Source organism: Spinacia oleracea, chromosome 6, assembly GCF_020520425.1.
Source record: "Spinacia oleracea cultivar Varoflay chromosome 6, BTI_SOV_V1, whole genome shotgun sequence".
Taxonomy (NCBI): domain Eukaryota; kingdom Viridiplantae; phylum Streptophyta; class Magnoliopsida; order Caryophyllales; family Amaranthaceae; genus Spinacia; species Spinacia oleracea.
In genome coordinates, this window is record NC_079492.1 from 118263043 (window position 1) to 118284482 (window position 21440).

Here is a 21440-nt window from a genome sequence, read left to right on the forward strand (position 1 = left end):
CATGCGCTGCCTCGCATCGCTGCTGCTCACCATCGCAAGGCATCACACATGGTGCTCGCTGCGCGCGCCAGCACTCGACGCACGAGCATGCTGCCGCAGCCCATCGCTGGGCGCAGCGCTCGTCGCACGTCGCAACAAGCACTCGCACGCCATCGCTGGGCGCAGCGCTCGTCGCACGCACAACAAGCACTCGCACGCCATCGCTGGGCGCAACGCTCGTCGCACGCACAATAGCGCTCGCTGCGCGCGAGCGATCGATGTTTGGCGCAGCACTCGTGGCACGCGAGCTTACGCTCGCTGCGCGCGAGGCTTCGCACGCTTGCGCGAGGCGGTGCGCGCTGTGGCGCAGCTCGCTTGCTGCCCACACGCGACTGCTCGTGCCTTGCTCTCGCCCTCGCCCATTCGCCCATTGCACACAGCCCACGACACAAGGCAGGGCTGCTGCCTTGTGCTCGTGCACCATTGCCTTGCTCATTGCATTCGTACCGCATGGGCGACGAGCTCCCTTGCTCGTCGTCACATGCCCGCACTATACAACACCCCTTAAGGGTAACACGTAGCGTCCATTGCTTTGTGCGTGCAAGTTATATGAGCGAATCGCATAAAAATTTAAAATTTATATTCAAAATTAATGACAAATTAATAAATAATATTAATTTCATAATTTTAGGGCGAAAAAATCGAAAATTTATTATTCAATTGATTTCCGATTAACATGGATTCAAGTCTAGGTCATAAAAATTTAAAATTTAACATAAATTTACAATTTTTATGGTGGTTTTTAATCATAGGTATCTAATTAAATAATAACTAATTATGAAAATCAAATTAATTCTAAATTATTCCAATTTTCAACAAATTAATCATAATTACAAATTAGATTGTATAATTAACAAGGCTAGGCATTCAAACTTGTTAAACATATACAGTAAGTCAATCAAAAATTCAAGATTTATCAACAAGAATCGCAAATATTTAATTTAACATCTTAAATTTACGAAATTTTGCATTCGAAAAACTAAAACCTTCGAAAATTCATAGTTAGGCTTCGAATTTGAGAATTCTGGGTTCGGCCGGAAAACACTATTTTTGTCAAAATTTTAGAATGCCTTTTACATGCGGAATTGACACAAAAATCACTCGATTTGGATGAGTAACGAAGAAACTGCCGAAAAACTGCGTACGTATAATTAAATAAACGCAATTTGCAATTAATTAACAATTACGAAAATTAATCACCCCTTTTAATTCTTGCAAATTTGTAATATTTAACCATGTTCATGCAATTTAGATTATGAAAATAATAAGAGGCTCGTGATACCACTGTTAGGTTATGATACATATGACAATTCATAAATCATGCGGAAAAACCATAAAGCCAGGAAATCATATTATTTACACATAATCATTTAGCATAGTTTAGATGCATACTCTTTGTTGCGTGCCTTCCCTAGCTGCGCTCGAACCGAACAAGAACAAGTCTTTAGGACTCCAAGTGTCGTCCCTCCGTAGATAGTCCACATCACGTCCGGATCCGCCTTAAGCTTGACCAACTAGGATCGCCCTTAAGGTACTTAGAATTTTCGGCACTTATAGGCAATTGTGTGACTGAATTTTTGCTCTCAAAAATCACTTTGAATACTTGAATACTCGATATAAATTGTGAGCATTGATCACCTATTTATAGGGCATGGGTATCGGATATTAGAATCCTACTAGGAAACAATTTAGTGAATCTGAATTAATCTAAAATTCAATCACTTAATTTATCTAGTAGACTTAGGGAATTAATCTTATACGAATCCTAACCGATCAAGGTTTCGTACGCAAGCACAAACACTCACGCAGGCGCAGCAGCCCACGAGGGGCGCCGTGCGCGCGCGTGCGCTGAGCCCAGGCCCAGCAAGTGCTCGCAGCCCACGAGGGGCGCGCGCCTGCTGGCCTTGCTCTCGCGTTTGGGCTTTGCTTGCTTTGGTCGCGCGCGGGCTTTGCTAGGCGTTGGGCCTAGCTTCGTGCTAGGCCTTGCGTCTAGCAAGCTCGTCCGATGTTTATTCGTACGATGCGCTTCCGATTAAATTCCCGGTTCCGGAATTCATTTCCGATACGAACAATATTTAATATTTCCGATTCCGGAATCAATTTCCGTTTCGAACGAATATTTAATATTACCGTTTCCGGAATTATTTTCCGATTCCGGCAATATTTCCATTTCCGATAATATTTTCCGATACGTACCATGTTTCCGTTTCCGGCAACATCTACGACTTGGATAATATTTATATTTCCGATACGATCCATATTTCCGTTTCCGGCAATATCATCGTTTCCGGAGTATTCATTTCTTGCCTGTGACGATCTTAGCTCCCACTGAAACCAAGATCCGTCGATTCCGAATATCCATAGATGGAGTATTTAATGCCATTAAATACTTGATCCGTTTACGTACTATTTGTGTGACCCTACGGGTTCAGTCAAGAGTAAGCTGTGGATTAATATCATTAATTTCACTTGAACTGAAGCGGCCTCTAGCTAGGCATTCAGCTCACTTGATCTCACTGAATTATTAACTTGTTAATTAATACTGAACCGCATTTATTAGACTTAATATAGAATGCATACTTGGACCAAGGGCATTATTTCCTTCAATCAGAAACCAAATTCCAAACTTTGGAACTGTGGTTTTCTTATAACCAAGGTAAGCCCAACTTATCTTGGCCCAACTCTCTTTACTAAGTTGTTTTACTTATTTACTCTAATATAGCTAGTATGTTTTACTTAATATGTTTTACTCACTTATCCAAATAAAATTAACTAGTCTTTGAGCCCGTGCAATGCACGGACTTTTTTATAAAGATAATTATGGAGTATCAAATAGTATTTTGCACCAAATAATAATTATCATTTTTTAAAGCAACCAACTAAATCAATATTATTCGTGATGATAAACATCTGTTGCATATACACGTCACTTTCTCCGAGCAATATTTTTAGTATTTGGAAAGCTTTCTTTGCTGCTTACCTCTTTCATTTCCTTAAGAAAAAATAATGCTTCTTTAAGTTTCTCTTCCCTGCCAAAGAAGTTAATCAAAGTACGAAGTATCAAACTTTGTAAGTTAAGTCGCTAGGTACAATCTAATCTTCTAAGATCATCTATTTAAAGTGATCGAGTGCTTCTTTTAGTCTTTTGCTCTGACGTACTATTTTAGAAAATAGCTACAATTTCACTCTTTATTCCAAAACTATGTGTATACCTAATTATTATTCTGTATTTCTTAACAAACTGCCAAGTGCTTCATGTTTTTATTTCGATGTCTAATTTTTGTTAATCCAAAAAAGACCATCTAACCTGCCTTTTACAATGCCCATGAAGAAGTTTATGAAGTAAATTGAGTAATTTTGTGCTATTTTCCTCAAAGTTCAATTAAAAACTGTCAATCCCTCCAATTTTTCTAATCTCATGCGAAGTGTAATTAACCAATCTCAAATTTCTCTAATCTCATATAATTAACCACATTAATTGCATAAAGCCCCAAATCTTCCAAAAAAAATCGAATAACCTGGTTAAGATGCTTGTTTTTGTAGCAACTCCAGTTGTATGTTTTCTGTAATCGTCACTAACTAATCAATTAACCTTAAATTCAATGAAAAACACTCAATTTAAACAATTAATCAATCAGATGAATAAGATAGAAAAGGAAGTTAACATGAATTCACATAATTATAAAAGTTACAAATATAGTGAACACGAATTCACGCAATTATCATGAACTAAAGATTAAAATTTTAAAAAATCACAAAATACAGAACCTTAATGCGTACATATAAACTCCCATAAACTCCCCATTCTAGTAGCCACGTAAATCAAACAAATATATAGAGTAGCTACCTCATATTTATTTATGACGGTCATGTGATTACAAAAGAGAAACCCAAATATTTTGGATTAAATTCTCTATTAATTAATAGATTAAATGATTCATGAATAAATAAAAGGCTAACATTAATTTATTTCATACAAAACAGATGAATACCATAATTGAAGAGGAGAGGAGTAAATTAAGGTTTTAATTTTAAATGTAAAAATTAAATGGATTAAATGAGAGAGTAAAGGCTGGAGATGAATGGAAGGGGAATATGGAAAGACTAAGAACTCAAAAGGTTAGGGATGAAACCGAAAAGGGAAGATAGGTAGTAAGAAGAGAAGACGTGTGGCAGGTAGAAGAATAAGGGGATGTTTGGTATCTCAATTTTTAGAGTCGGAAACGGATTCACATAACTGTTTACATTACAAGGTGTTTGGTTTGGAGTACACGATAACCGTTATCGTTATTGAGGGGTAATTGACTCCCCTACTTCGTTACTGCTCCAAAGGCCACGGTAACAATTACCGTTTCCCCTCAAAATCCTTATTGCTCTCTTCTTCTCCTTCGTTCTTCTCTCATCACTCTCTCCTTTGAGCTTACTCCCAAACTGAAACTGTAGTTGACGTGCGGGCGAGGCACTATGTGACCTCCGTATCTGCACATGAGGCGGCGGTTGTTGCGGAGGATTGATGAGGTGGATCGGAATGGATCGCCGAAGTTAGTTGCGCGTGAGCGCCGGGAGGAGTCGATTGAGTCTGCATAGTTGGCGGTGGTGAGGAGGGCGGGGTGGTGGAGATGGGCGGAGGTGGTTGTCAATGGTGGATGGGTGGGTGGGCAGGCAAACTGGGTGAGAGCAGGAGAGAGAAAGAGATGAAAATGGGGGAAAGAACACGGTTGCTTGCCTTCCTTGTAATAATTCCTCCAAAATATATTAAAAAATATATAAAAAGTAATTGAATTCTATTTTTCTTTATGTAAAAAGTGGGTTAGGTTTGATAAAAAACAGGTATTGGGATTTGGGGCTATAAACCGGGGGAGTATTGTGGTTCTTCATAAAAAAAATTGTTGTTCTTCAAAGGTGTTACTCCCTATTTCTTGTTAATTTGTATTTTATTATGATTTCTTACTTTATATTGTTCATATATAAATGTAGAATACCCTATAAAATATACGGAGTATTCATTTTCTTATTACTTACCAAACATTAAGTAAGGAAATCGTATATAAGTTATTCCTTTCCTATTACATACCAAACACCCAATAATGGAAATAGTTAATATTACCTTTTCCCCTTTTTATTTGTTTCCATTCCACTCCCTTTCCAACTTTCATACCAAACAACCCCTAAGATAATAACAACAAAGTGACATGTGGTATATATATATATGGTTTTAGTTTTTAAATACTAGGTATAGATTAGGATAGGATTACCATATGAGAGATGGAATGTCAATGACTACTTGTGCTAACAAACCGTAACCGGCATGATTTAAGAAAATGATAACGTTTTTGGGGGAAATAAATTTGTGTATTGAAGCTAATAAAGATAGGGAGAAGATGGTGGGATCAAATTGAAGGTGAAATTGGAGTTTGATTCTGTTTCGAGGAGCAATTGAAGGTTTTTGGGAGGGTTTTAACGATGGTGGGATCAAATTGAAGATAATTGAAGACGATAGATTGTCAATGGTCGTAATTTGCAAGGAGAACTCATCAATTTGCAATGAATGAAGATAAATGCCAAGGAGGATGATACAAAGCTGCAGAGAAGACAATAAGACGATGACATGATATGATATGAAATTGGGCAGTTTTGGGTTTTTTTGTTCTTTATTTTTTATTTTTTTAAAAAAGGAGTAAACGCATAGCCACATGTCTTCTAAGAGGTGAAGTTGATGTGTCTGCCACATGTCTTGATAACGGTGTTGCTTACATGTCCTTAAAATAGAGATGGTTATCTTTTTTAAATGCTAGGTATTGCTATATTTTACTTATACAAATAAAATTTGTTTCTTTTATTTAAAATTATAAATATATGCACTCACGTAAAACTTAAATTTAATTATAAGTTTTATTTAATTATTTCATATTTACTTGATTTATGAATTTATCAACTAAATATATTATTTGGAAAATATTAATCGTTTCAATATTAATTTTACAATATTTATCATTTTATATATATTAATTCAATAGTGTAATCTTTTCAAAGAATTCGGACTAGGAGCTCAGAAAGAACGAACCAAGGACAAAGCTTAACGTAACGCGGAATTAAGGTAACGGCTATTGCTAGTACCCGCAATTCCCTTATAAATGCGATTATGAAATTACTACGTTATGATTGATTTATGAACTGGATGTTTTTGACATGTTTTATGAATTGCGGAAAATGAAATATATTTTGATTGAATTATTTATTATAATATGATTTGATGGAATTATTTCTTATAATATGATTGATTGAAATTCTTATAAAATGATGCTTATATGATGCCATGAAAGAAATGATATTTTATTGATCCCAGGATCAAAATGATGTTTTATTTCGATCACATGATCTAAAGGAATTATGTTACTTCAAATGAAGTAAAAAGGCTAAAATGTAAAATTAAACGAAACATGATAAATGAAAGTGAAAGACCTAGTCCGTTTGGCAGTATATGTTCACAGGTTACGATTCTCGGTCATGCATGTACCCATGGGGCATCCGCCCATTGAGCCAAGGCTCTCATGTTTTCGGGCCAAGGCCCCATATTTTATGGACAACGATCCATCGTGGAAGACGTTCCACCATGTCATACTTGCCACGGCTAGCATGTGCACCCTAAAGTTATGAATGAATTAAATAAAGGACTTTATAAAATGTTTTACATTATTCTATTCTCCCTGTGTTATTAAATAAAATGAATTGAAATGAACTTACGTTGCTAGAATAGTTCGTTACTGAGTCTTCGGCTCACCGTTTTTATTTTCTGTTTTAGGTACTGCGGGGAACGATGGAGACGAGTAGTGGCGTGGAATTTCACTTGAATAATATTCACTTAGTTTATGCTTAATGTTTTAATAGTATAATTAAAGACTTTTAGTAAGTTATGCACTTTATTTTGGTAATATAAAGAATTATTATATTAACTTTTGGGATTTAATAGCTTATGATTGATGGTTGCCTTGTAATTTCCAAGAGGGAGTTACGGCAGGTAATGTCCCGACCAAATTAGGTTAATTCCGCTGCTAATTATGCTTTAATAATTGAATTAGAGATCGGGGCGTTACAGGGTGCACAATGAGCATTGTGCACCCGGGTGTATAATCCAAATTGCGATTGCCTTTATCCCAATACAATAGATTGGTAGTGATTATCTTCTTGGATTAACATGAGTATAATAAATGTGAGTGCTCACAACGATCCAGAATTTCAGAAGCAGAAGAAGGAAAAGAAAGGGAGAAAAAGAAAAAGAAAGAAAAAATATTAAGCAAGTGGAGCATGAAAAAATATGGGAGTACCATGGTTCAGGTTGTTTAAACAATCAACATAGAGCATCTAAAGGTAAGGATTGCAAAATTATATTTGTTAGGAATATTAAATTTCACCCTTTTGTGACTCATAACACTACTCTTAAGAATAGTACTCCAATTGTGACTATTTTAAAGGTTTGAGATATTTGTGCAAATAGTAACCGTAGAGATCTTTATGAAAATAATAAATAATAAGTAAAATATAATAAATAAAATATAATAATAAACAGTAAATTAAAAATAGTAAATTAAAAATAACAAATACGGAGTAATAGATAACGAATAACAAATAATGAATAATAAATAACAAATAACAAATACTAAATAATAAATGTATGCAGTAAATAATAAATGATAAATAATAATAATGATTATTATTATTATATAAAAATAGTAAGAATAATAGTAATAATAATAATAGTAATAATAGTAATAATAATAATAATAATAATAATAATAATTGTAAAAGTTTGACTAATGTTAGTCCCTTTTGTGACTCATAACACTACTCTTAAGTATAATAATCTGAATGGGGGCCCAGATTGTATCTCAGCTTCCCACTAATTATTTGTAAAAGTTTGACTTTGTTAGCATTTGATTTATTTGATAATAATAATAACAATAAATCAATAATAAAAATAATAACTAGTTTAGGGACCGTGTAACACACGGTTACTACAAAAATAATTTATTATTCCAATAGTTACTAAACAAAAGACTTGCGATATTAGTAAAACGTGAAAATAAAAAGGATATTTGAAAAAGTATAAATTCAAAGTTGTGTAGAAAAATATTCAAATGAAATAAATTTGCATATTACAATACAAAGTTGTGTAGAAAAATATTCAAATGAAATAAATTTGCATATTACAATACAAAGTTAATGATTATAGTTGTGTACTTGTATGTAGATCGATCTAACACAATTAAGCAAACCGAATGACTGACTCAAGACTAATTTTAGAAGAAAAAACCCGAGTATAACTGAGTCAGTCAAATGCAACATAGTTTAAATTGAGTACAATTTTGATAAATGAACGTACTTCTAATGCATTATTTTTTTTAATTAACATTCGTAATTACTTTGTGTATTATATTATTAACAATACACAGAAATTAAATAATATTGTAAAGGAAAAAATAATATTGATTCAGATTTCCTCAAATAATATATTGTATTTTCATTTATGGTAACTGAATTATATTTTTATTCATTTTTACCTTTGTTTCCTAAAAATGGTAATGTAATTTTTTTTAAGTAAAATAAATAAAAATTATTTTGGCGGGAAAAAACAGCACCAGGGAGTGACACGTGTCATTCCTGATGTATGTTTTAGTATAATGTAATAGATGATAATAATAATAATAATAATAATAATAATATTAAAAAATAAATAAATAAATAAATAAAGTCAAACATTACAATATAATTAATAGTATTATTCAACAATATAATACGGAATAATAAACAAAATAATAAAATAAGATCCTTAAAGACGAAAATGAACACATTACCGTTCTTTTGAACTGAACTGGAATCGAATGGACCTAAACTGAACTGAACTGAACCGAACTGAATGAAACTAAAATTAAGTCCAAAGGAATTGGGTTTTAGCCTAATTCAAATCTCAATAGCGCTCAAAATTTTGGTGAATTGGTTTATGAGGCAAACGAAAATTTCAATCTCTCTCAATTGTGAATGTTGCCGGATTTCCTTTTCTCCCTTTTTTTTAATACTTGTTTCTCCTATTTTCACAATTTTAGTACTCCACTTTGTATCTGAGGTAATGCCCAACCTGTAAACCAATGATTTTAGTTGGAATTAGAAAGTGAGTGGACAAGACAAACTCCTCATCTTATCAAATAGAGATTGTAGTTTGTTTTTCGTTTACTTTTAACGACCAAAAAAGCTAGCTGGAATATAAAGAGAATTATGAATTTAATAAAGTATGTTACCAAATTACAAAATTTCAGATCATTATTTATGACTACATTGTAGGAACAAAGTCTTTGTGTTAGCTAACATATACACATTCAATAACAATGCAGTTCGCCTGTAAATTTTATAATCAGAGTGTGGTAACAAGACCTATACCCAACTCCTCCGCTAGCTCGTCCCAAACAGGGAGCAATGTCAATAAAACCAGAAATGTAGCTCCTACTACCACGGCTTTCCTCCAACTTCCCACCTCCGTTACATCATTTAAACATGGTTTCTCCGGAGTTCTCTGAAGAATGTTAACGCAGGTACTTATGTATTAGCAACACAAAAGACTGAACCTTTTTTTCCTCAAAGGCTAAGTAAAACATTGTGCATTGGATTGAAGCATTATACCTGACAAATTAGCACGTATAGTCCCCAAGGAAGTGATAAAGGTCCCCCTAGCTGAAATAAGAATTGTGGCAAATGTGAAAAGCATAAACAACCATTTTCAGTGTGATACAGACAGGAAGAAGAGGCATACCACTCCTAAACCAAGCAATAAGTATGTCGTCAATCCAAAAGCAACAAGTGCATTCTTTCCAAAAGCACCCTGTTAAAATGGTCATTGAGAAAAGTAGTCAGCAATGTCTAAAAGTTTGAACTTTCCCTCATTATGAAGAGACTGGAATAGTTTGATTAAGTGATCATTCAACTCTTTTCTCTGAAAGGCACAGGACACGTGTAGCAACCTCAAGCGGATCACCTATCAATTATGTAGTTAAGGACAGAGATTAACAGAGATTTGTGTGTATGACCAAAAAGAAGCTTCCACAAGAGAAGAAATCTCCCTGTCTGTATAGAAGGTCACTTCCCTCTGTGAATAAAGCAACATCACCGAACATTTTTAGAATACCGAAAGTTCCAAAAACTGCAACACTGGCAGTCTAGCATACACCACATAAATAAGATAAAATTAAACATCTTCTGTAACCTAATTGCGTAATTAGACATGCTGGATACAGATTCTTCATTAACCTTAAAGGTCCTTAAGCATACGAAAAGGGTCTTCGGTACCTTTTTTTTTTTTTTTTTTTTGGGAAAGTAAGCTTTTCATTCCATCATCAAACCAAGATATACAACCTAAAAGTCCTTTGCCCTCAGATAAACCTTCTAAGAAGGTATCTCCTATGGTAAAAGGGACTAAGAGACCCAGAAGCAGGCCCATCCAGGTCTTAAACAAGCCAACTATATGTCATTATAAACTATCAAATCAGGCTTTGTCCTGGTGACTAATTTTCTTACTTTGTATAATTGCTATCCTACTTTTTACAGATTTTTTTATTTGGTGTACAATGTTATCAATCTGCATGATTCTGAAGTGCAGTAAAGCAACTTTTTCTAACTTTCCAAGAATCAATATAATATATCACTCCTGCTAGGACTTGCATAGCCACTCTTTTGCCAAACTGGGAGCCCCTTGTTGAAGTACCAAAACAAGAGTCCTGAAATTCACATCATTGTTTCATGCCACCAAATAGCAGGCCTGAGGTTTTGTTACCAAACATGGACTAATCTGTAATTTTAGTTTATCTGTAGATAGTCAACTATTGTCATAAAAGTAGAAATTCTGTTACAGTTCTGTTATGCAGTTTTAGGGGGGAAAAGTAGTTAACAATGTAGCTTTGAAATCCCTGAATTGTTGAGCTGATTTCCTATAAAATGCCCCTTTCTCCTAATCTTTCTCTCTCTTTCTCTATTATAATTATGTGATAGATCAGGACATCAGGTTGCCCGATCATAAGTTTCAGTAGCTCAGTCTGAGCTGACTGTTACATTGTTTCAGAAGACAGCTTGTCCTTTTTTGTTTGTACTCCTCATTCTGAACTGTTAATATAATCCTTTTTCCTTACTAGACAAAAGATTTAGGTGCAGCCTTACAGGTACATATCCCAGTATTTGACCCACCATGGGTCAATATTCAAACACGGGAGCTTTGTCTTGAAATAGGACACAAATTCGATACAACATTTTGTAAATTAGGTTGACTTGTCAGTTGCAGGCAAATCTTGTTAAATTTTCATCTCAATCCTATCTGCGTGCATTTTTAGCTGTATGCCCCGTTTTCCCCACCTACCATGTGTCCAACTGAAACTCAAGGTGTTTGCTTGAAAAGAATCAGCAAATTACCGGATGATTTCAGCCTCTACTGTTGTTTCTTTGCTTTTGGTTGCCTAGAACTTTTTAGTTCAACTGTTATAGTTTGAACATGAAATGAAGGAAAAGAGTAGAGAACAGCCAACATAGTTAAGTAGGTAAGTCTATTGCTTTTCGTCTCCATGGCCAGGTCTTTTATTTTTGTGATCGTTAATTCATTCAAACAATTTCCAAAGTGCAGGTTTAGGCCTTCGGACCTAAGTGAGACTGGACGCGTGTTTCCCCTCATGCCCCTACCCATAAGACCAGCTCCCGGGGCACTGATTTCCCAGTCATAGATCAGACACAATAGAACTGGCAGACTTTCCTTGCATGCCCAAAAGTAGCAGTTCAATATTCTAATATCTAAAAACGGCAGTGAAAATGAAATTCTTTTACAGACACTACTTCCTAGGCACACTTTACAGAAAGTTTGAATGCACAACTTTTTCCGAACAAACTATGACCTCTTTAAAACCCTTCTTTACCTCCAATGGAGTTGAAGATACACAATTCTTTGGCTTTAGGATTGAAATGGATAACTGGATAATATAAAATCAAAATATGGTTTATGCACCCGGGTGCACAATGCTCATTGTGCACCCTATTTTACAAAGAATATATAGTTCAAATACAAAGAACATACTGTTCATACCCAAAGAACATATAGCCAATGAACATATAGTTCAAATCCATAGAACATATAGTTTAAATATTTCACTAGTACATGTACATTGAAATCATTCTCATTGTTCATTAGATTTTCAATAAATGTTCAACAGGGTGCACAATGAGCACTGTGCACCCGGGTGTATAATCCAAATTACAATATAAAATGGCTCATTAAACTACATGTGCTTTTTATTGATTGTGAAATAACATAAAGTCGTTGCTCGTCGAATTAAGGGGTAAAACTGAAGAGCCTCTCTGTTATTACAGGGAAAAGGCTGTGCAATTTCCGACTTCCTCCTCTTGCCTAAGGCGAAAGTCTCTCTTAATTAGAACTTACCAAAGAATACAAGTGGAATAAAACAATGTGCGGGAAATTCAGGAAAACTGCACATAATCTTATTGAACTATGTGCGATTTTGTATTGACCCTTGAGGCCTTGAAGACGCTTGGATATGAAGATCATTAACACTAAAGTCATTCAAAATTGCCAAGGCAAGGACATTTTAGATTGCGTATCAGATGATTTTAACTGCTCAGGACAAGTAACTTAGTAACATAGCTTGATGATTTTGTCATTCATTCATGTACTTAGGCTAAGAGACCAAGGTATATATATATTACCTGCACTGCTCTTCCACCATCAAGGCACCCAACTGGAAGCAAGTTGAAAGCAGTGCTTGTCAAACCACACCTACAAATAGGATTCAATTGAAGTTTTCAATAAAATAAGCATATGTGGAATACACATTAAAGATATAATGGAACACAGAGACTAACCAGCCAGCAACTACAAGCGGATGGATTGAAACTGAGGCAGCATGCATTGCTCTGCATTATCATACAGTAAATCAACATATTCATTAATATGAGCATCACCAATTTGAAAATAAAGCATACAGAGTATTTGACTTTCAATTCACAAATTTTTCTCAAAGCTGAGTTGCCCTTGCACAGTGAGATGATATTAAGCTAAAACTCTAAACAGGTCGGCTTATCTACTCCGTATATCAGTAATGTAGTTATCGAGATGTGACATATTTGAGGCACTAGAAGTACCTTTTCCAGCTGTTCTGGAGACTAAGTACCAAATTATTTAAAACAATAGGTTAAGAAAAAACGTGTTGGGTAAAGACATACGTATAACCAAGAGTGGCTCGACTTATGAGTCCAAGAAGCAGAGAACCTTGAAATAGTGTACTTGGAACTTGTACAAAATCTCCTGCAACATCAGGATTCGAAGATAACAGCAGGCCAACAGCAAACATGGACAATGAGAGTGCAGCACCAGCAAAGGGACCAGCCAATGAAATGTCAACTTGAGTCTTTTTATCCGGAAGGATAGATTTGAACTAAAAACACAAGATCAATCAGCACTCAGCACTTTGATGAAACATTCTACAATGGAGATATAAGTCAAAAGATGGTATATATTAAAATTCATCCATTTCACATCACAAATAGGGAACAGCAAAAGCAAGAGCATAAAAGCTAACACAAATTTGTTTTAAATATCAGGCCTTAGTTTTATTAAGCCAAAAGCCAATTTGATTTGAATTTAAAATTTTGGTCAATTCTGATTCAAATGAGCTATTCCTACAGCACCGAACAAAACAACTGCGTGTCTGCATCAAAAGCAGTGAAGTACCTATAGGTGGATTTATAGAGAAAAGAAGAAGGACCCAACACACGTACGCACACACATGTTCAACAAGAATATAGAGAGCAAAAAAAATAAGCTGGTAAGCTGCTTCAAAGCCTATTTTATGAGTTTATAAATATGCAACAACAATTTTTCCATTCTAATTGACATAGCTATCTCCCATGTATCCTCCCATATGAACTAAGGGGACAAGAGACTCCACCCAAGAATGCATGCTGTTAGTGTTAGACATCCTGCATGCCAAATCAACTGGAAAATCATTCAGTTTAATCTTCCTAGATTCTTTTGTGTCTGTATAACAGCGAACCAGGAAACAGTTACTATTCAGTAATAGGATGATACTTCTTCCTTAATGCAACCAACTCCTAATTTCGGCAAAGACCATATTGAGGGGAAGTGGTATATCTGTAAAGCAATGTGGCAAAAGAGTCTACTCCACGAATATTCAACGCCATATTCCATCAATATCCATACATCCATAAAGCATGTTACCGCACACAATTGTCATCTTACACACATCAACTTAGGTGAATGTTAACTAATTCTTGTAAGGGCTGGCAATTTGTAGAACTTCTGAGCAAAAAGATCGAAACACTTCATATCTTCATATCCGGGAATCATCCAGTGCAAGGGGTTGTTAACTAAAACACTAGGCATCTTGTCTAAATCTGTACCTTGAATAACTTCCCTAGGTGGGTTCGGAAAGATCTCCCAAGAATCTGTTTTCAAACTGTAGATCTGACATTTTCCGCCGGTGTTATCGGTCGGATACATCGACGTCTTCAACAGTAATTTGTTCAACACAATCATAACCAAATACAAGCAAGGAGCCACCATACCGGGATAAATGATTTGTGATAATTGTTTATAGGCTCGGGTGGCAGGATTGTGAAGTAAAATATCACCAACAAATCTTCGTTTTAAACATAATAAGTCGTTACACGAGCCTGCACCATGAGGAAGAAACTTGTTTATAGGGTAAAAGATTTCATTGAGGAGGTAAAAGGAACAACGGTAGTTGAAAGAGTAGTTTTAGTTTCTATAGAGAGGATTAGAGTGGTATCCGAGTTCGCTTCGAGTGATTGACCAAGATGGAGTTTGATGAAGGGCTTACTGTTGATTAGTTTGCACCAATACTTGGAAACACAATTGAAACGTATAAGAGATTTACGGGTAGTCTTGTGAGTTGTGAGTTGTGAGTATCTCAGTTATTAGGTCCAAAGGAAGATGAACAATTGAACTTCTTTTATCCATCTTGTTCATTTCGCTAAAAAATGAGAAAGGTTTTTTGCGGGATTGTTTGGTTTTTGAGGGTGGGAAAGTTCAAACGTTTGTTTGAGGGTAGGAACTTCCTTTATCCGTCTTGTTCATTTCGCAAAAAAATGACAAAGGTTTTTTGCGGGTTGTTTGTTGTTTTGGTTGGTGTTTGAGGGTGGGAAAGTTTGAACAAGCTGGATAAAGGAAGTTCCCACCCTCAAACAAACGTTTTAACTTTCCTTCATCACTAGTTCTAGACTACAATTGGACATATATCACTAGTTCTCTTTTCCACCATTCGAAGAGAAAAAGAAATTGAGAGCATAAATATCAAGAACAAAACAAGAAAATAAAAATAAATACAGTTGACACATTTTCAAACAATCAACCTAATGCCTCTTGTGAAGGAGAGTACATATTCCTGCTTGCAGAAAGGTTATTTCTGCTAGGCTTTTAATTATAATATCATCATCTGGGGTAAAAAGAAGAGAACAGCCAAGTTACACTTGTGACTTAGTCCATCATAACGTAGAGCTGGAATTCCAGAACCTACAGTTTCAGCTCCTTAGCCTGTCATCCTTTATGTTAAATATGTTCTCTTCATCTTACTCCCTCCGTCTCATATTATCGTTCTTGTTTGGAGAAAAACATGGGTATTAAGAAAAACCAAAGGTGTGTAAGAAAAAGCAATTATAGGGAGTACTTTATTGGGAAGGGAAGAAAACAAATTGTTGTTTAAGGGAATAGTAACAAAAAGTGGATGTGGGATGGTCGGGTTGTATGTGTATTGGGAAGGGAAGAAATTAAATTGTTGTTTAGTGAAAAAGTATGACAAAAGGTGGATGTGGGGATGGTTGGGTGGAAAAGTACACGACTTAAAATAGAAACAGGAACAACAAAAAGATGTCCCGGTTAGGAAAACAGGAAAGATAATATGAGACAGGAGTATTAAATTACATAGATTTTGCAGCTCCTTGCTCCTTTGGGTAAGGATGATTAAGAAAACAGCTAAATAGGAAAGTTCTCTAAAATTTCAATGAGAAACGTTGATATTTGAGTAAGAGATGCTTGTTGACTGCATACAAAAGCACATGTCCTTACCTGTGTGATTGCCCCAAAGCTACCAAGTGTTATGTTGGGGATAAAATACGGAATGCTAAGCTTCACATTTTTTGGAAAAGCTGCCAGATAATGCCCAATTTCCTGCAGATACGATTGCCAATAAGTCAAAGGAATAATTGGTAACTGACTTTAGGTCTACCATCTTAACCGAACAAAACATGTGACAGTTGACTGTAACAACTAAATTACCTTCACCCTGTAGTAATAAGACAACATATACTTAGTTCTTAAGAGGTGGTTGAGCATTAGCTAAAGAACTTGAGCTTGGCTACTTGCCTTATCCCTACCCACCCAAAAATTTAAGTTGTGAAACACCACCTCTTTCCTTCATCGTCAACTCAATAAACAAAAGATCCTGTCAATTATGTACATAAAACCCTGATTTCCGATTTTAAGATTTAAATGTCTAAAAGATCGAACATTAACATGAACTAGAATCAAATGAAGAACTAGAAGACAAGGTAAATAAAATCTTTACATGAAACAGCTGAACTCCTAAGACACCATAAGCTAGAGGCAGAGCGGCCTCCACGAATGGGAGCAGCAATTGCATATCTGGAGGATCAATTGCATCAGGATCTGTGAAGTACTTCACCAACTCTGGAGGAAGACGATTTATCTGCGAATGACACATTGGCAACATTAAGTTTGCATGCTGGAAAAGTAATATTGTTACGAAAACAGAATGGGAATGACGGAAATAAGTATACCTGGGATGCAATACCTAGCTCAACTGAGGAACCAATGGTGAAAAGGAACAAAAATAGAGCAATTACATACTGCCAAAGTGTCGTTGGTCCTGGTTCAGAGACCTCTTTTCGTAGCATACCAAAACTAACACGAGGTCCACCACGAGGATCAGGATCCTCTGAATTGGGTTCCTCCACCATAAAAAGATTGTACTTGTCACCCATGAGTTCTGCTAGCTGTTTTTGAAGCTTCTCAAATACTTCCTCTCTTTTCCCCCTCAAGTTCCCCAGGAAAAGAATTCCTTCACCAAGATCACCAAACGGCTCCTCTTTTGTCACCCAGAAGGTAGAATATCCAAATAATGTTTCCTTAATCAGCTTGACATCAGCTGGATCAACCTTTTCAGGTCCTAGAAGTTCCAGTAATTTAAACGAGTCGACTTGGAAATTGCTGTATGGTGTCCCTACAGGAGGGATTGGCGGTGGCTGCAAAGATAACAGAATTAATAGAGTATTGATAATCTTCTTGATGTTAGGATCCCAAGCGTGATAACTCTTTATTGCATGTTAACTCACAATATTTCTCACTATCAAGTGCATACAGATCACTCCCTCAAAAAAAAGTGCATGGAGATAAGTTATCAAGATAGCATGGCTAACAAAATTAACCTGTGCTACTAATGATTACTGCTTTGGGAAGACTTCCCACATCCTGCAAAACCCTCGCCCATGCAAAAAGTAAATTAATGGTGTTGTACATACAATGTTTGGTTGCTTTCTAGCTATAAATTGCGTAAAGTTCTAAGGAGGGCCTTCTCTATTTCTAATAGCACATATTTAACCCCCATCAAATACACAACCAGTTACCGGACAGCATCCTAAACAAAATTAACCTCTCTACTAATACTATTTGCTAACTGTTTTCGGAGACTCCCTACAAACTCAGTAAACAGGACTCATACGTGTTCGAGTGGAATATTTTACGAAATTTCTAACAATTTCTCACCAATCAGTTATGAAATGACTGGAAACTATATCCCCCTCTTTTACTTATAAAATGGCATTTGAAGCAATGTCTTACCTATCACTGTCATATATAAAACGCAAGGCCGCACTGTCCTTCAGTCCATGCCATTGCCAAGTTGTATCTCTACAATGTCTAGTGTGGGGGGTTCAGCTTACACAGCTACACGCAAGGTAAGGATAGAGCAACCCACCTAAGCCGATAAGCCAATGTCAAGACCGCCCCTAGACGGATCACTTCACCTAGATACATCACATAACTATCCTATACAACTAGACCTAGTGACATCCAATATTCAAATCCTCCTACAATTTCAGTAAGGCATACACCTTGAAATGCATTGGCATACCAACTAATTCTTTTTTCAAATTTCTAAACTATACAAGTAGTAGAACTAAAATGAATAACATTTGAATACACACAACCCACAGATAAATTTGAAAAGCAATTAAAACAAAAGGAATATATAATGGGAAGCTTAATGTGCATCATAAATTACGCTAACCTCGGAAGACGAAAACGAAGTGGGCGTATCACCCTCCTCATCCCTTTCTTTCACAACTCTCTCTTTCTCCTTAGTTGCCAAATTGGAATCACTCGGCGAATTTCCGGTATCACCATCTTCATCACTGCCACTACTAAAACACATTAATCTATCAAACAAACCCCCATTTTTCTGGGTATTTAACAAATCTCTCCTCCAACCCTTTTGGCACAAATAACAACTAGTATTGAACTTTAACCCGACATTATAGTTCAAAAATGGAGTTTTCCTGTGTGTAGTGGAACATAATGAAGGAACCCCATTAATGGTGGTTCTAAAATTAAGGGTAATAAGAGTGCTGAAAGTAGTAAGAGTTCCCATTGATTGGCTGATTCCAAGCTCATAGAAGAGATGATTAGTGGTGTAACAATGGAGTTTTTGACATGATTTTGAAATGAAAAAATATGGGGCGAAGTTGTTTCTCCTGGTTCTTCTTGCCCGTTGGCTGGGTTTGGAGTTTGGGCACTTTATCTTCTTTTCTTCTGGTTTTGATTTTTTAAGTTTTAATTAAAAATTAAGAATATCTCTTAAATTGTTTGGATATGCTTAATTAGGATTGATAGGGGTTAATGACCAACAGATCTTAAAGTCGTTGGTCATTTAAGATATTTAATGTGCATCTTAATGAATTTGTGAACATTATAATTTATAAGGTATATTATTGTATATATACGGTTTGAAAAATGTGTTTTTTTACACATAAACAGAAATATATTACTAGTTAATTAGCGTTGAAGCTTTTACAAAAGATAGTCAGGTATAACAACAAAAACTTGTAGCCCGACAAAAATAAAGCATTAGCCCCTGCAACCTCCCTATTACAAACCCAAAAGAAGAAAAACCCAAAAGATACAACCCCAAAAGATTAAAACCCAAAAGATCTTTCCCCCCTTGATCAAATCAGCCCAACCCACAACTAACATCCAACCTATGGGAGGAGGATACACTACCCAACTACTCCCCTGCAGGGGTACTCTCCCTCGGAGGTCCTCCTGCATCCTTCACCACATTAACAACCTTGGGTGTGACCTTCGTAGGGATTGTACCAAACAGAATCTCCTGAGTTACCGTCGATGCTGTTGTTTCAACAGGTGGTGATGCCTCCAGATCTATGATTGGTGCAGGATCTTCTTGTGACGTGGAAGACTCCCCCATCTCCCTTAATCTTTATCTTTCTTGCTGCAACTCACCCTGATACATAACATCAGTAAATGGGGGTGGATTCAGAAATATTTTATGCCCCACCGCCATTGTAATTGCATATTGGGCCATAGAGTGAGCCAGCTTGTTGTACATCCTTGGTAAATGATTGAGCTTGAACGAAGCAAACCTTGTCTTTAAGCATGCAACATCTCTTAAAACTGGAGCCAACTCATGATGGTATTGATCATCCATAGATCCAAGAAGCTTCACCATGATTTATGCATCCGTTTCTACCTCTAGCTCATTGATATCATAGTCTACTGCCATTTGAAGTCCTTCTGTAAGTGCATACAATTCTGCAGCTAAAGGCGTCACGGCATTATACTTGCTTACAAATCCTATGTACCAGCTTCTTGTTTCTCTTCGAAATACTCACCCCCCCCCCCCCCCCCCCCCCACTCCAGCCACATCTTTAGCTTGCCAACTTCCATCAATATTCAATTTAAGAACCCCAGGTGCAGGTGGTCTCCAAGCTGGTCTTCTCTGCAAGAAATCACCTGCCCCTTTTCCCTGCAATGCCAAATTAGTGTCCATGTAATCTACATAAAACGCACTAAACACTCAGAAGGGTTTGATCATTTTCTGATTGATAGGCTGTCGTACACCCGTCAAAAATAAAATCCTAACGAAACCTCCTAACAATGTAGTAGGGTAAGCAGGGCCGAATCCACAGAGAGATGGCTATTTAAATCTAGCTTTCAAGGTATAGCGAAACTAACAATGTCACGAAATTTAGGATTCAATGTTTAAACTAAAATAAATAGAAAAATAAACTAAAAGATCTAGGGCAACGGTTCACCATGTTCATAGTTCAGAATCAATCAAAACATCATCAACAACTCAAATATTCAAATTATCGAGCACAAGTTAATCCTACGGTCGGGTCTTAACACTCTCAATTCAACATATGCAGTACGATCGCTAACATAATCAGAATTGCTAGTTGTAGGTAAGCCTCTAAAATTCGATCTTTCGATTCTAAATCCTATTAGCATGATTTAATCAAACAATTGATCAGATTGCAAAGATTAACAATATAAACCTAATCAACTAGAAATATCAATGAATAATCAAACCATCAACAATAATAATAAGGATTCATAATATAAACAGGGATTCCCAAACCCTAGAAAGCAAACTACTCAATCATGAAACGAACAATGAAAATCAAATCTAAGAATGAAAACATAATTAAAAGCAATAAATAAAATAAAGAGAAAAATCAATAATACCTCCAAGAGTTACATTGATGGAGTATGTAGAAAAACTAGGGTTCATGAAAAAGAAAAGAGAGAAAAAGAACGTGAATTCGAAATCTCGGAGAATTAAAACCTAAAGGAAAAATAAAGCATAAGGGATAAAAGCATTCCCTTGAAGTATTTATATGCTTCCTAAATTCTAAACAAAATAGGAAAAAATAACAATTACATAAGCTAAGATTTAATTGGACGATCACGAATACCAAAACAAGCGCGGAAATCACTTGGGCGCAGAAACCAGCCGGCCCGCTGGTTGGTCGCTGGTTTTCGCGCCCAAGGAGGAGAGTTGGGCCTGCGTTTTGGGCCGTGGGCGAATCGGATAGTCGAGCCATCTTGTTTATGTCATAACTCTTGTTCTACAATGCCTATAAGGACGTGTGACCTTTCATTGGAAAGATCTTGAAGTCTACTTTCTAGCCCAATCAAATTCGTCTCATTCCGACATGTAGAACTTGAGATATCATCAAAAGAGTGAACGCTTGTCCGTTTTGATGCTTAGAAAAATAGCGTTTAGCTT

At 36.0% G+C, this 21440-nt stretch overlaps 1 protein-coding gene across 1 annotated transcript; it reads right to left on the reverse strand.

Moving 5' to 3' along the window:
• Positions 1–9298: 9298 nt before the first annotated feature.
• Positions 9299–19616, reverse strand: LOC110790802 (probable zinc metalloprotease EGY1, chloroplastic). The gene is made up of 11 exons (XM_056832688.1): positions 19436–19616; positions 18423–18964; positions 16915–17379; positions 16683–16823; positions 16184–16285; positions 13303–13514; positions 12943–12993; positions 12787–12856; positions 9842–9910; positions 9712–9762; positions 9299–9604 (listed from the first exon to the last, which is right to left on the reverse strand). Exons 1-11 carry the CDS (start codon positions 19614–19616, stop codon positions 9446–9448), a joined length of 2043 nt encoding a protein of 680 aa, XP_056688666.1. The 3' UTR covers positions 9299–9445.
• Positions 19617–21440: the final 1824 nt, after the last annotated feature.

Excerpts from the sequence above, each read along its gene's own strand:
- LOC110790802 (XM_056832688.1), bottom strand. The coding sequence starts at position 19,616 with ATGGGGGAGTCTTCCACGTCACAAGAAGATCCTGCACCAATCATAGAT. Across the intron at positions 9,911-12,786 it reads ATGGTGGAAGAGCAGTGCAG|GGTGCTTTTGGAAAGAATGC; the intron begins GTAATATATATA and ends CCATTTTAACAG. Across the intron at positions 9,763-9,841 it reads TATTGCTTGGTTTAGGAGTG|CTAGGGGGACCTTTATCACT; the intron begins GTATGCCTCTTC and ends TTCTTATTTCAG.